The sequence below is a fragment of the Schistocerca nitens genome, chromosome 2 (genome assembly GCF_023898315.1).
Source record: "Schistocerca nitens isolate TAMUIC-IGC-003100 chromosome 2, iqSchNite1.1, whole genome shotgun sequence".
NCBI lineage: Eukaryota > Metazoa > Arthropoda > Insecta > Orthoptera > Acrididae > Schistocerca > Schistocerca nitens.
Genome location: NC_064615.1, coordinates 1,109,337,582 through 1,109,352,102, shown reverse-complemented (window position 1 = coordinate 1,109,352,102; position 14,521 = coordinate 1,109,337,582). Strand labels below are relative to the sequence as shown.

Here is a 14,521-nt window from a genome sequence, read left to right as displayed (position 1 = left end):
CCAACTTACTGTGTTAAATTTTAATGTGAGATTATAATTCTTAAGGAGTATATTTGGCAACGTTTTAAATTCGGTCATTAATTATACGACACACTGAAAATCAAATTTTTCTCGTCCCTGGAAGCTGTGAAATAGGCGAACTGCAACCAGGATTGAGTGTTTGGTAATGTAGAATTGTGTTGAGGAATTGTTGTGGATAAACATTCGGCAGACGACAGTTGAGCGTGATGTGATGTTAGGCTGAGCAACTTGTGTGGCGTGTTGCAGGACGCCGGAGCAGTGTCCGAGCGTGGTGTCGCTGCTGGCAGAGAGCTACAACCCGCACGTACGATACGGCGCAGCCATGGCGCTCGGCATCGCCTGCGCCGGTACTGGCCTCAAGGTGAGTCACAAATACGTTTGTCGAAATTTTTCATTACCGTAACTCGAACTGGGTCGTATACCACAGTGGTTCATCATTCCCCCAGCAATGATGTAGGACAGAGACAGTGAGGTCTGCTGCAGAGTGCGATACGAAACGTGGAGCAGGAATGACTTGGCTACGTGTGAGCTCAGCTAGAAACGGGACTGTCAAATGTTTAATGAGGTCAGACAGCGAAGACTTCGATGTACAAGACACTAACAGTAACTAATGCTTCAGAGAATTTCAGCATCGAAGAGGATACAATTGAGTGAAATGTACTTTATATCAATGATGTGGTGCATGCCATTACCAATAAAGAACTGTAAGTAGCTAGTCAGATCTTCTGAATGCCACGACATGAAATGTATATTATGTGGGACCACGACAGCTACAAGGATAGGTTGTAGGAGCTAGTTGTGACCCGGCCTGCTGAGCAGCAGCATGAGTAGCAGTACGTCAGCTGCCAGAACACCACTGTGGGCAGTTGCCGCAGTCTGATCTCTAGTATACGTCAGCTGCACACAGGCAGCACGAGCTGACCTGCCTGGCCCTAGCTTTTACATTTACTGACCCCTCTTCTGCTATTGCTGCTGCTGTATACACACATGTGGGTTGTGTTCACTGTAAATGCAGGACACTTAACTCATCCCGCGGTGTTATCTACACCTGGCTATTGGATGGTTTGACGGAGGACGAAATAACTAATTATCTATCGGATCAGGGCGTTACTGCTGTTCATTGAGTTACGAAGAAGGAAGCTGCCAATTTGGTCCCAACTCGCACATTGTTCCTGACTTTCGATCAGTTAACGTTTCCTACCAAGATAGAGGCAGGCTATGAATTCATCTGTGTGTGTCCTTACATTACCAATCCGTTGAGGTGTTATAAATGCCACCAGTTCAATCATACCAGCACGTCTTGTAAAAACACAGCCAAACGTGTCACTTGTAGGAGGGATGCACACGAGGGCACCTGTCCACCGCCTTCCCCCCGTTGCATTAATTGTCATGGAGAACATGCTGCTTCTTCTCGTTCTTGTCCCATCTATCAAGACGAGCAGGCTGTTCAGGAGATAAGGGTGAAGGAGAAGGTATCTTTTCCTGTTGCCTGGAAACTGTTGGCGAGCCGTAAACCGAATGTCCCTTCATCTGGAAGCTACAGCACTGTGTTAGCCTCTACCCGTCCCACAAAAAACATGGCTACGCAAACTTGTGGCTTACAGTTCAGTTCGATGATGGCAAAGTCACCTCACCTTCAAGCTGACACTCCGTCTCCCACTTCCCGGGCTGTAGATCCTGCTACCCGTTCTTCGCCCTCACCGGTGAAGATGGTTGCAATGCCAGCAGTGAACCGTCAATTCAAAAAGGTGTATTCCTGAGAAGATTTCTTGCATACCTCGAGATCACAGCCATCTGGCTCTTCTGCCAATTGCCAAAAGCCAAAACACTCATCCAAAGGCAAACAGTCTTCCCCCTCTTCGACTCGTCAGTCCTTTTCAACTGACTGACACTGGGGAAGCTCCGTTGATCTCACTGAGTGGATGGACGAAGATCCTCCACCTGTGGATTCCAGTGGCCGTCCTCCCTCGGCGGCTCGCCCTAAGCGGCCGTCGAGGTGAGTGTTTCTTATTCATTCTCTGGTGTTCCTAAATTTTATGGCCCTTTTACAATGGAATATCCATGGCCTTCAGTCTAACAGGGCTGATCTCCAGCTGCTCCTGCGATCGCAATGTCTAGTTGTAGTCTGTCTCCAAGAAACCAAGCTACATCCTCAAGACCATTTTGCTCCTTCATTTTGCTTCGCTACGGCTGCACCTTCCCCTTACGGCGGGCATTCCTGTTCATGGTGGGGTCATTATGTTTCTACAAGATGATGTTTGTCATCGTCCTATCCCCTTGCACACCCACCCGCTTGCAGTTGCTGGCCGTGTTTTCCTTCCCGAATTTACCTTTTCCCTCTGCACCATTATATCCCTCCGTCTTTTGCTGTCACTAGGGCGGACCTGATGCAGCCTGTTTCTCAGCCTCCTCCACCCTTTCTGTTCCTCGGTGACAGCAGTGCCCATCATCCTCTTTGGGCCTTGCTTGTCACCTGCCGGAGAGGTTCTCTTTTGGTGGATCTTCTCAATCATCTTAATCTTGTGTGCTTTAACATCGCCAAAGCCAAGTTTCCCTCTGATTCCACGCACACTTATTCCCACTTAGACCTCTTGATCTGCTCTGGCCAGCTCGCTTGATGTCTCGAGTGGTGTGCTCTCTCTGATACTTACTGAAGTGACCACTTCATTTGTGTGACTCGCCTGTACAATCATACCCCGCCACAGCGGCCCACACATTGGAAATTTTCTCTTGCTGACTGGAGGCTATATTCCTCCTTGGCAGTCTTTGACGAATGGCTGTTTCCTAGCTGTGATGATCAGGTCGAGCACCTCGTTGACGTTATTCTCTAGGCTGCCGAATCTTCTATTCCTCGTACTGCTACTACTTCTCCCCATCGGGTCCAAGTCCCTTGGTGGACTGTGGAATGCGGCAATGCAATTCGTGCCCGACAACGTGCGCTTCGTGTCTTCATCCTACATTAACGAACTGCATCCGCTACAAGCAACTACGTGCGCAGTGCTATCGCACTATTAAGGGAAGCAAGAAAGCATGCTGGGTTTCCTTCATCAGCTCATTCAACAGATTTACTCCGCCCTCTCTCCTTTGGGGTGGCCATCCGGCTTTCCGGGACGACTGCCTACGCCTCGATCCCTGGTCTGACTGTGGCGGGAAACGTCATAGTCAACCCTGTCTATGTTTCCAAGCTTTGGGCCAGTACGAGGTTTCAAGCTCCACCCACTACCATCGTGCCTTCCTCGGAAACAGGCGGAGGAGGCTCGTGCAATCTCTTTTTCTCTCTTTGAATCGAGAATGCTACAATACTCCTTTTACTATGAGGGAGCTCGAGCGTGCTCTCTCTCCTCATCCAGGTCTTCTGCTCCTGAGCTCGATACAATCCACGTCCTTGTGCTGCAGAATCTTCCTCCTGCGGGAAAACGCTTTCTCCTCAATACCTACAACCGTATTTGGACTGACGGTGTATTTTCCACGCTTTGGTGTGAAGCTGTTATTGTTCCCCTACCTAAGCCTGGTAAAGATAAATCTCTTCCTTCCAGCTATTGTCCAATTTCCCTTACCAGCAGCATTTGTAAGGCGATGGAACGCATGATCAATGGTCGATTAGTGTGGTGGCTGGAGTCACACCATCTTCTCACTAATGTTCAGTGTGGGTTCCGAAAGTGCCGCTCACCGGTTGATCATCTCCTCACCCTGTCTACGTTCATCATGAATAATTTTCTGCAGAAGTGACAAACAGTGGCCATTTTCTTTGATTTGGAAAAAGCCTATGATACCTGTTGGCAGACAGGCATTCTACGTACTCTGCACTTATGGAGCCGTCGCGGTCATCTTCCCACTTTCATCGGGAATTTTTAACAGACCGAGTTTTCTGGGTATATGTGGGTTCCTCCTTATCCCACACTTTTTCACAGGAGAACGGGGTGCCTCAGGGCTCCGTACTGATTGTCTTCCTCTTTGCCATAGTCATCAACCCAATTATGAACTGCCTCCCAGATGGCATATCCGGCTCTTTTCGTTGACGAGTTTGCTATTTATTGCAGCTCCCACTGGACATTTCTCCTCCAATGCTGCCTTCAGCATTGTCTGGACCGTCTCTGTTCGTGGAGTGTCACAATTGGTTTCTGCTACCAAATCCGTTGGCGTCAACTTCTGGCGGTACAAGGCATTTCTTCCACCGTCCATGCGAATGGGCCAAAATGCTCTCCCGTTTGTAGATGCAACGAAGTTCTTAGGGCTTACATTTGATAGGAAACTCAGTTGGTCTCCCCAGTTGGTGTCCTACCTGGCTGCACGCTGCACCAGGTCCCTCAATGTCCTTCATGTATTGAGTGGTACCTCATGGGGAGCTGACCGGACTGTCCTCCTGTGCCTCTATCGATATCTTGTCTGCTCCAAGTTGGACTATGGATACATTGTCTACTCCTGTGCACGGCCATCTATCTTACACCGTCTAACTACAATCCACCATTTGGGAATCTGCCTCGCCACTGGTGACTTCCGTACTAATCCAGTTGAGAGTCTCTACGCAGAAGCCGGGGAACTACCACTGTACTGGCGTGGCACCCTACTCAGTAGGTATGTCGGCTTCCATGCCAGGCCACCCAACCTTTGAACTTCCTGCCACTTTCCGAATGGGGGAGAGCTCTTCACCACCTTGGCTTCAGGCACAGGTTTGTGTTCATTTTAACCTCAGCTCATTCCCGAAGGATTCGACTCCTGAGCTGACCAATCACTGCAAATTTCTCGAACTTTGCTCACAACTTGCCGATAGCATATTTTTGTACACTGATGGTTCCAAGTCTGCCCATGGTGTTGGCTGTGCTTTTGTCATTGGGGCTGATAAGTTTCAATTCCGACTTCTTGACCAGTGCACAATTTTTTACCCCAAAGCTGTTTGCCCTCTATCAAACTGTTCACTATGCCTGGAGGCACCAGCTCACTTGCTGTGTGATCTGCTCTGACTCCCAGTGCCCTTTACATTCTGGATGATCCAGATCCAGTCCACCCCATTGTTCAACGGATCTGGAACTGCCTCCATTTGTTCCCGGGTGGGGGAGCCCAATTGTCGTTCATGTGGGTTCCTGGCCATGTTGGTGTGCCTGGGAATGACACTGCTGATTCTGCTGCCAAGGCCGCAGTCCATCTCAGTCGGCCCGCCTCTTACTCTGTTACGTCACGAGATATTTGTACTTTTCTCTATCGGCGTATCACGTCACTTTGGCAAAACCATTGGTGCTTCCTTCATGTGAACGAACTCAGAGAAGTCAAACCTCTCCCAACAGCCAGGTTGACTTCCTCCTGGCCGTCTCGCCGTGAAGAAGTAATGTTAGCTCAGTTGTGAATAGGGCACTGCCGCTTTAGTCACCACCACTTGTTGAGTCGGGACCCTGCACCCAGCTGTCCTGTCTGCAGCCAGCCATTAACAGTCAGACATTTCCTGATCCTCTGTCCCTATTTTAGCCACTTACGTCTCAGGGTCTGGCTACCACCCGCTTTGCCGGACATTTTAGCGGATAACGTGAGAGCTGTGGCTTCCATTTTAAGTTCTTTAAAAAGCAGTAATATGACAAAAGAGATTTGATTTCTACCTGGTGACTCCGGTGTCTTGTCAGCGAATTTTAGATACTCTTCCATAATGGTTTTTTACCCTCGCGGTCCTGGCATTCTATGGTTCTATACTGACCTTAGATGTTTTGCGACCTAAAACAGCCCCCCCCCCCCAAAAAATAAATAAATAAAATAAAATTCACTGTAAATGACCTGTGTTTTATAGGAAACATTGTCATGGTGCCTCCATTCTCTTCTTTGTTATCTTGCCTTTGTCTTATCCTACTCCATACTTTCTTACATGGAGCCCACATGGATGGTGAACAGAACACCTAGCAGCAGTGAAAGTTAATTCTGTTTCTGCTGTGCTGCTATATTTGCGAATTTGAGTTGGCTGTTAGTTACTTGGTAGCCAAATTTCGAATGTGTGTATTGAGGTCTTACATGCTGTGTGGAGGGAAAGGCTGTAATGTTCTGACTGCGCGGCTGTAATGTTCTGACTGCGCAACGGATAAAGAAAAAATGTTCAGTAAGTGAAATTGCTATCATGCAGAAGAGTATTATTGTACCAAGTGCACTATGGTCCCACACTGCATTTTTCTGGAGCTGAAATAAACAGTTCAACTTCACCAGCATACTGGAACACTACTTCCCTATTTAAGAATAAAACAAATGTGTTAAAACTAAAAACTCTTGGTGGCTGTGCATACTTCAAATAGCACTGCATCAGAATCCTGTCGGGTGTGTTAATAACACTGCTTGTTCTCACAGGATGCAACCATATCTAGCTGCTAGAAGTGTTTACTTGTTTTTGCCTGCAAAACTTGCCGAGAGTGAGTGTTCTTTAAGCTTGCAGGCAGAGAGTCAGTGATTCGTCTACTTGGAGCTTGAGGTTCTGTTTCACTTAGTCGTGAACAACCTTTTGTCATAACTGAAAATGTGACAGTGAAAGGAAACTGATCTTTGAAACATTGTGGTATTGTTAACTTCTTTCATGTGATTATTGATGCCATTTAAGCAGCGTAATATTGAATTTTGTGTTAAGAAGGAGAAATCTGCTGCCGAAATCTATCTCAGCCTTGAGCATTCATATGGAGATGTGTGCATGGGCTGCCAGATGGGAAACGGCTGTGCATACTTCAAATAGCATTGCATCACCCCCTGTTGGGTGTGTCAATAACACTGTTTGTTCTCGCACTTGAAAGATGGCACTGAGGCATCAGAGATGAGTCTCGTAGCTGTCACCCTTCCCGCTGTATGTGCCAAGGAAAGATTTGTGAACAAATTCAAAACAAACTTTGCAATAGGACATAGTGCAGTGCCTGAGTTATTGTACCTGTGGTGTCCTAAGTATATTGACCAAATAAGGCAAAGTTCAGAGAAAAGGTGTCAGCCAAAGAAGGCATTCTACATGCACAGGCCACAGTGTAGAGCGCCCCCACACAAAATGCCAGGAGTCAACAGTGTTGTAGAACAAACACCAACATTGTTTTATGTATGTTATTGGTAACAATGTAATGTATTTTAGTACTTTACAGCAGTAACATAGTATAGATTTTATGCTATTTGACACCACTGGTTTATATAAAATAACCAAGTTGTATTAAAGGTTTTAAGATGCTTGTTGACAAATTTGAACTGGTTGTAAATGAACAGCTCTTGGTAATCAAACTGTGATCTTTTCTTTAAATGATTAGGAACTGTGGGCCGCCATTTTCAACAAAATGTATTAAGTGTACAAACAAATGGAAATTATATTGGAAGTGACAGAAAAATGAGAGCAATATAATGTACCATTTATGACTCGCCTAAAAATCTAAAATTAATATTCATAACAGTGGGTCGCTGGTGACTTTCTGTATGATACACATAACATAAAATTGGAAATTACTTCTATTTTAGATAGTGTGGTGTGTGAAAACCGTGCTCCACTGCAAACAGAAAATGCCTTTCTTCGAACTTACTTTTGAATATTTTGATGTTTTAGTGGGCTGCTCAACTCATTCTTTGAATAAAAATATTTCTTGTAGTACATACCTTGTTCAAGAGTGAAGACGCTTACTGTTCTCCACTTTTGAGATCATCTCCTTTATCTGATTATTTTTAGAATTGGCTACAGAAACAATTCCTTTAATGTTCTTTTTGTAAGAGTGTATAATTGTGTATGTCATTGTGCTGTTTCACTATAGGAGGCAATAGCACTGATCGACCCTATGACGAATGACCCAGTAAACTTTGTGCGGCAAGGTGCGCTCATCGCATCTGCCATGATCCTCATCCAGCACTCTGAGCACACGTGTCCTAAGGTGAGTACAGTGTGTAAACTGCACATTATGCTGCCTAAGTAGTTCAATACTTCTGTGGCTTTCTGGGGCACATGATACAGCATTAACACATCTTGCGTAGATCAGCAGTTGAAATATTGCAGGCAACGGAAGTAGAGCTACAATATAGAATGTAGTCGCCTGATGACCTGTGTGTCATTGGTTATCAGTTGGACTGGTGCCCAGATGAAAAATGTACCTAAGGGCACCTTCTGTTAGCTCATGCAAGACACACTTTTCTTTCTCACAATGACTGATATGAACCTGTCCAAAAATGACAAAGAAAAAGGCTATTGTACTGGGACCTCCCCACTGTGATGTGCTTGGTATAGGGTATGTATCAACATTCTGATCTTATCTGGCACTGTTTCACAAGAACATTACCATTATTCCCAAAGCATCTCTCTTAATTTTGTTGTAGATTACACTTAAATGTCATCATGCTAACAGTGCACCTCTAAATTTGTGGAATGCACACAGTTACACCCACTTCATAAGGACTTAAAATACTGAAACAATATTTTGGAATAGTTTGCACTAGTGCCTTCCTTGAGGTTTTCGTTGTAGGTGCACCACTCTTCTCCTGAATACTGTTTGCCATTTGCCTTCCCAGCAGATAGTCAATGTGTCCTCATTATTCCACACTATGTAGTATTGCCCCCATAGATGTATAATTTCCCCTTCTACTCCCCCCCCCCCCTGCAAATCCTGCCAGGGGCTTTGCCTGTTCTCTATTACTGTAACATATGGACATGTTTTAGTAACCACTCCAGGACATGACAGTGGAACCTCAAGTTGACAGTATGCTGTGATGGGATGGATGGATGGATGGATGGATGGATGTTACACCATAACACCCATTAATGGGCGATCTTTGGGACACCTGCCGCACCTCAGTGTATCAGGCAAGAAGGGCACTGCACAGGTGGAGTGTGTAGATCTCTGCTTGTTCAAGGGAACATGTGGATCCTCGCAAGAATAAAAGGGAATCACTGGACAAGCATTGTACAAATTCCGTCACAGTTAATTTGCTGAAAACCTTGCAGCCTTTCACATTGTTTGGGCAAAAGTTGGACACATCTGCCAGTCTTTGTGGAACCCATGCCAAGTAGAAGTAGCGGGACAAACTCAGTAGTGTATACACTCCCAGCAGTATTCTAGGTTGGGTCACATGAGTGCTTAGTTTACAATCACCTTTGTGGTATTGGTCGCTTTTTCTCAGTATCTTGGCAACAAGCTGAAGTCTGCTGCTGCTGCTTCACCTACAAACTGAATTTGTGATCATTCAGTTTCAAACTCCCATAAATTGTTATACCAGTATTTGTATAAATTGATTGATTCCAGTTGTAACTTGTTGATACTGTAGTCATAGAGTACTCAATTTTTGGATTTTGTACAAGTTGCCAATCTTTGCACCACTTTGAAGTTATATCAAAATCTGGGTGGATATTTGTGCAGCTTCTTTGAGACAGTATTTCCAGTATTGTATACCCGGTCATTAATATACAAAATGGACAGCAACAGTGTCAGTTCACTTCCCTGTGCCATGCCTGAAGTTATTTCTAGTTCTGACAGTGACCCTCCATCCTAGACAACATGCTGTGTCCTCTCCCAAAAAATTGTCAACCCAGTTACAAATTTCATTCAACATGATTATACTTAAATCAATAAAATTGACTTAACACTAGTTGTTGTGCAAGCATAGCATCAACAAGGTTGGCCTCTTTGCAAACAGCCACACTTTGGTGTTGCAGCTATGACCACTCCTGGTTATAATATAACATTAAGTATCATCCATAAAAATTGTCATGGATAGAACCATAGCCGACTGGAGCAGACCCTATTTGTTGAACACCTGTCTATCACAGGGTGGTAGCATTCCTGAGAGCAAGTTCCTAAAGCCAAAATTAATGCTTCCATATATTTTTTCACCAAATTAAATCCCCTACAGTCTACAAACCTCCATCCTCAGTGATCATGTTTATGAAAATATAATGAAATGATCAAAAACTGTTCAAAGGTATGTGAAATCTTATGGGACTTAACTGCTAAGGTCATCAGTCCCTAAGCTTACACACTACTTAACCTAAATTATCCTAAGGACAAACATACACACCCATGCCCGAGGGAGGACTCGAACCTCCGCCAGGATGAAATGATCAATTGTAATTGCAGTTAGAGATCCTCCATCCATTAACATATGGTTTGCCACTGTTAAAGGTTACCAATAAATCATCCAGAACATGCAGAAATAAACATTTCTTCACTTTCACTTATCCTTTGTTTCCAAACCAAAATTATAGATACACTACCAACCAATATAATAATGCCAACTACCATAGTTTTTGCCCTCTGCAAGATTCACAGAAGAGTTGAAGCTTACTAATTCTTCCCAGTATGAACTAGCCAAACAAATTGCTTAATAATGATGTAACTTAATTTGATCATTTGTTGGCAATACAAGTAGTCTGATCCTGCATATCAATTAAACATTCTCCCCTAATGGCCTTACCATCAAATTACCCATCTCTGGCTGCCACCTCTCCTTCCACAATGACCTCTACCTGTTCCACAATGACCTCCACTTGTTCAAATTCCGCCAATCCTTAGTCCTGCAAAACAAATCAACCAAGCCCAAACCTCCTTGCAGTACCTTCTTTCCACCTGCAAGATTCTCCTGTTATGCAATCCCAAATTCCCAGAACCCTAACACACATTGAAACTCCTGCCCTGCAGGAACTTGAGCGACATGCATAAATCCACCTCAAAAAGCTCTCCTTCCTGCTCACTTCCTACTCCAGCCTTGGAGTACCACTGTCCACCACCTCCAGACCTTCCACACGCCCTCTCATAGCTGACAAACCCTGTCTCACAGACCTACTACACTTACCCCACCCTCCAAAATTCCCTCCCACCACAATACAGAAATGAGAACCTAAACAGACCCACAACACAGTCATGAACCTTTCTTCCAGAAGCCTTAGTCCCCACAGATATATCAGTCCTTTTCAAAGGCCTCACCTTTTGCCCCACTCCTAAATTCAATCACACAGGACTTGTTGAAGACCTTCTCTCCTTCTCCCAGTCCCTACAGTGGAAACACTTGTTCACCACCAAACCTACCAATCATACTCAAAATATCAAACCATATGAACCTAACTCAGTGCACTCCCCCATCCAACTGTGATCCACCCTCACTGCCCCCAAACCACCCCCAGTTGACTTAACAGAATTTCTTAACTTCAAACCTTGCCTCACCATCATTCCCCAAATCCCTCAACATGCAGACTAACCTTATATCTGCAGAAAGAGCCGCAGTCCACCATCTAAAGAATGATCTTGACCTTATAATCCCACCTGCAGACAAAGGTTCCGCCACTGTTGTTCTGAACCGCAAGGATTACCTGGCAGAAGGACTCCGCCAGCTTTCAGATAATTCCACCTACAAACATTGCCAGTGACAACATTCCAGTAATTCAGCAGACTCTCCAGTCACTATTCAAATCCTTAGGCCCATTCCAGAATCTCTCCCCAGAGTCCATCTCTCTACTCACCCGTACCACTCCCTGCAGTTCTGCCTTCTACATCTTCCTAAATTCCATAATCTCTGCTCCCATAGACCAACACCTTCAACCTATTACCCGGAACTTACCGTTGTATATAAAAGATACCTACAATTTCCTCCACCGACTCTCCACTGTTCCTGTCCCATTACCACATGGTGCCCTGCTCGTCACTAAATATGCCACCTCCCTATACACTGACATTCTCAATGCCCATGACCTTACTGCTATTGAACACTACCTTTCCCAACGCCCGACGGATTCCAAACCAACAACCTTCTTCCCCGTTGCCATGACCAACTACATCCTCTCCCACAATTACTTCTCCTTTGAAGGCATTGCCTACAAATAAATCCGGGGTGCTGCTATGGGCACCTGCATGGCGCCATCTTTTGCCAACCTATTCCTGGGCCATCTAGAGGAATCCTTCCTAAAAATCCAGTTCCTTAAACCCCTCACCTGCTTCAGATTCATTGATGACATTATTGCTATCTGGATTGATTCCTCCAGAACCTCAGCAACTTCTCCCCCATTTGCTTCATGTGGTCCTACTCAACCTAATAAGCCACCTTCCTAGATGTTGACCTCCACCTTGAAGATGGCTACGGTAACTAACATCCATATCAAACCTACAAACCACGGGCAATACCTCCAGTTCGACAACTGCTGCCCATTCCACACTAAGAGTTCCTTCTGTACAGCCTAGCCACCCATGGGCGTCACATCTGCAGTGATGAGCAGTCACTTTCGAAGTATGCTGAGGGTCTCACTGAAGTCTTCATTGACTGTAATTATCCTCCCAACCTTGTACAAAAATGAATCTCCCATGCCTTATCTTTTCAGTCTCCCATCACCTCCCAAAGTCCCATCGTTCAGCCACAGAAGAGCATTCCCCTCATAACTCGGTACCACCCATGACTGGAGCAACTGAATTACATTCTCTGCCAGGGTTTCAATTACCTCTCATCATGCCCTGAAATGAGAAATGTCCTGCCCACTATACTTTCCACCCCTCCTACAGTGGTATTCCGCTGTCCACCAAACCTACACAATATACTTGTCCATCTTTACACAACCCCTGCTCCCAATCACATACCTCATGGCTCATACCCCTGTAATAGACCGAAATGCAAGACCTGTCCCGTACATCCGCCTACCACCACCTACTCCAGTCCGGTAACTAACATCACATATCCCATCAAAGGCAGGGCTACCTGTGAAACCCAGTCATGTGGTCTACAAGCTAAGCTGCAACAGCTGTGCTGCATTCTATGTAGGCATGACAACCAACAAGCTGTCTGTCTGCATGAATGGTCACTGACAAACTGTGGCCAAGAAACAAGTGGATCACCCTGTTGCTGAACACACTGCCAAAGATTATATACTTCATTTCAATGTCTGCTTCACAGCTTGTGTCATATGGATCGTTCCCACCAACACCAGGTTTTTTGAATTGTGCAGGTGGGAACTTTCCCTGCAATACATCCTATGTCCCCGTAACCATCCTGGCCTCAACCTTCATTAGTTGCTGTTCTTGCCCATCCAGACCCTTCCCTGCTCTAATGCCAGCATTACACAGGCGTCATTCCATCACCACACCCAGTCTTTTTATTTGTTTGTCTCTACTTCTCTTCTTTTCCGCTACTTCCTCTCCTCCTCTAACCTACAGCACTTCACCCCACCATACTATCCTTCCCCCTCCCCACCAAGCCGCCTCCTACCCCCACCCAGTTGCCACTCCTATCGTGCACTGGTGCTGCTGCTCGCAATGTTGTGTCAGTTGCCTGAGACTGCAGTTATGTGTGTGAGTAGCATTTGCATGAGTGCTCCATTCAGTGGCTGTTCCCTTTATAGTTTTCATACAATGAATTCCATGCCATTTTTTGAACAGGGACTTTTTTTTTAAGAAAAGAAATGGGGAGGTTAGCTGAGTTGTTTGCCATTTTTTCATCATTGTGCACTTTGGCTGACATTTGTTGTAGGTATGCAAATAGTGTACATGGAGGAAAGTACCTTTGTGCTTTAGAAGCTCTATGCTAAGACTGAGGCAGTCACGGCCAAAGAGTCCCACACAGTACCATCATGAATAAAATGCAACATTCATCTTTTCCATTTACAATGGGAACAAGCAGAAGACGATATATTACTTCAAAAATTATGCTTTTTTGAACTGCACAGATGGGACTTACCCTTACAACACATTCTCCACTCCTGAAATTATCTTGGCCTTGATCTACAGTAACCTACTCTCTCCACTCACTCCACCCAACAGTTTGCAGCCCATCTGTCCTATCATCTTCTCCATATTCTTCTCCCCTCACCTTCTTTGTGTGCCAGTGCATCTACCCATCTTAATTATCCTTTCCTGCTCCTCTCCTTTTTTTGCTCCCCCTTCCGCTTCCCTGTCTCTCAGCCTCCTGATGCTGTGCCTATTGACATTCTAGTTCCTGCATGCTCTGCCAGAAAGTGCTGTTCTTTCCCCTCACCTCTACCCTGCTATCCCTTCCACTTCTCCAGGTTGCTGCTTCTGTTCTACAAGACAGTTGCATTCCAGTCGAAGGTGCTGGAGTTGGCCATGTATGCACAAGATGTGCTTGCTAGTTTGAATGAATGTGTATGTACCCTTTTCTTATGAAAGCTTTGGCCAAAAGCTAATGTGTAGCTGCCTGTCTTCAACTCAATGTGTCATCTTTACAGTGAGTAGGAATCTATTTTTCCCTTATATTATTGATATTCCAACATGGAATACTTTTTTGTTGTTTCAGGTCAAAGACTTTCGCGCACTATATGCTAAGGTCATTGTTGACAAGCATGAAGATGTCATGGCGAAATTTGGTGCTATTCTTGCCCAAGGAATAATCGATGCTGGTAAGTATTTTCATATTATACAGTGTTTAAATTTAATGTATTTGTTGGTGACAAAATATTTTGTCATTATATAACAGTATTATTTTGCGTGTTTGATAACTCAAAAGGTTTGTAGCATTTTCCTGTTAATGTTTTTTCTGAGGCAGTTATGCAGATCTTGGCTAACTCACTTCCATTTTCTACAATCATTTGCATCAG

General features: G+C 44.9%; 1 protein-coding gene across 2 annotated transcripts in view; it reads left to right on the top strand.

Annotated features, from left to right (window-relative positions):
* The window catches only part of LOC126237502 (26S proteasome non-ATPase regulatory subunit 1), a 361,177-nt gene that overhangs the window by 334,601 nt on the left and 12,055 nt on the right, over positions 1-14,521 (top strand). For both annotated transcript variants that reach the window (XM_049947659.1, XM_049947658.1), the window contains exons 12-14: positions 268-382; positions 7,758-7,874; positions 14,221-14,323. In XM_049947659.1, the coding sequence (XP_049803616.1) occupies positions 268-382; positions 7,758-7,874; positions 14,221-14,323 (335 nt within the window). The remainder of the gene's footprint in view (positions 1-267; positions 383-7,757; positions 7,875-14,220; positions 14,324-14,521) is intronic.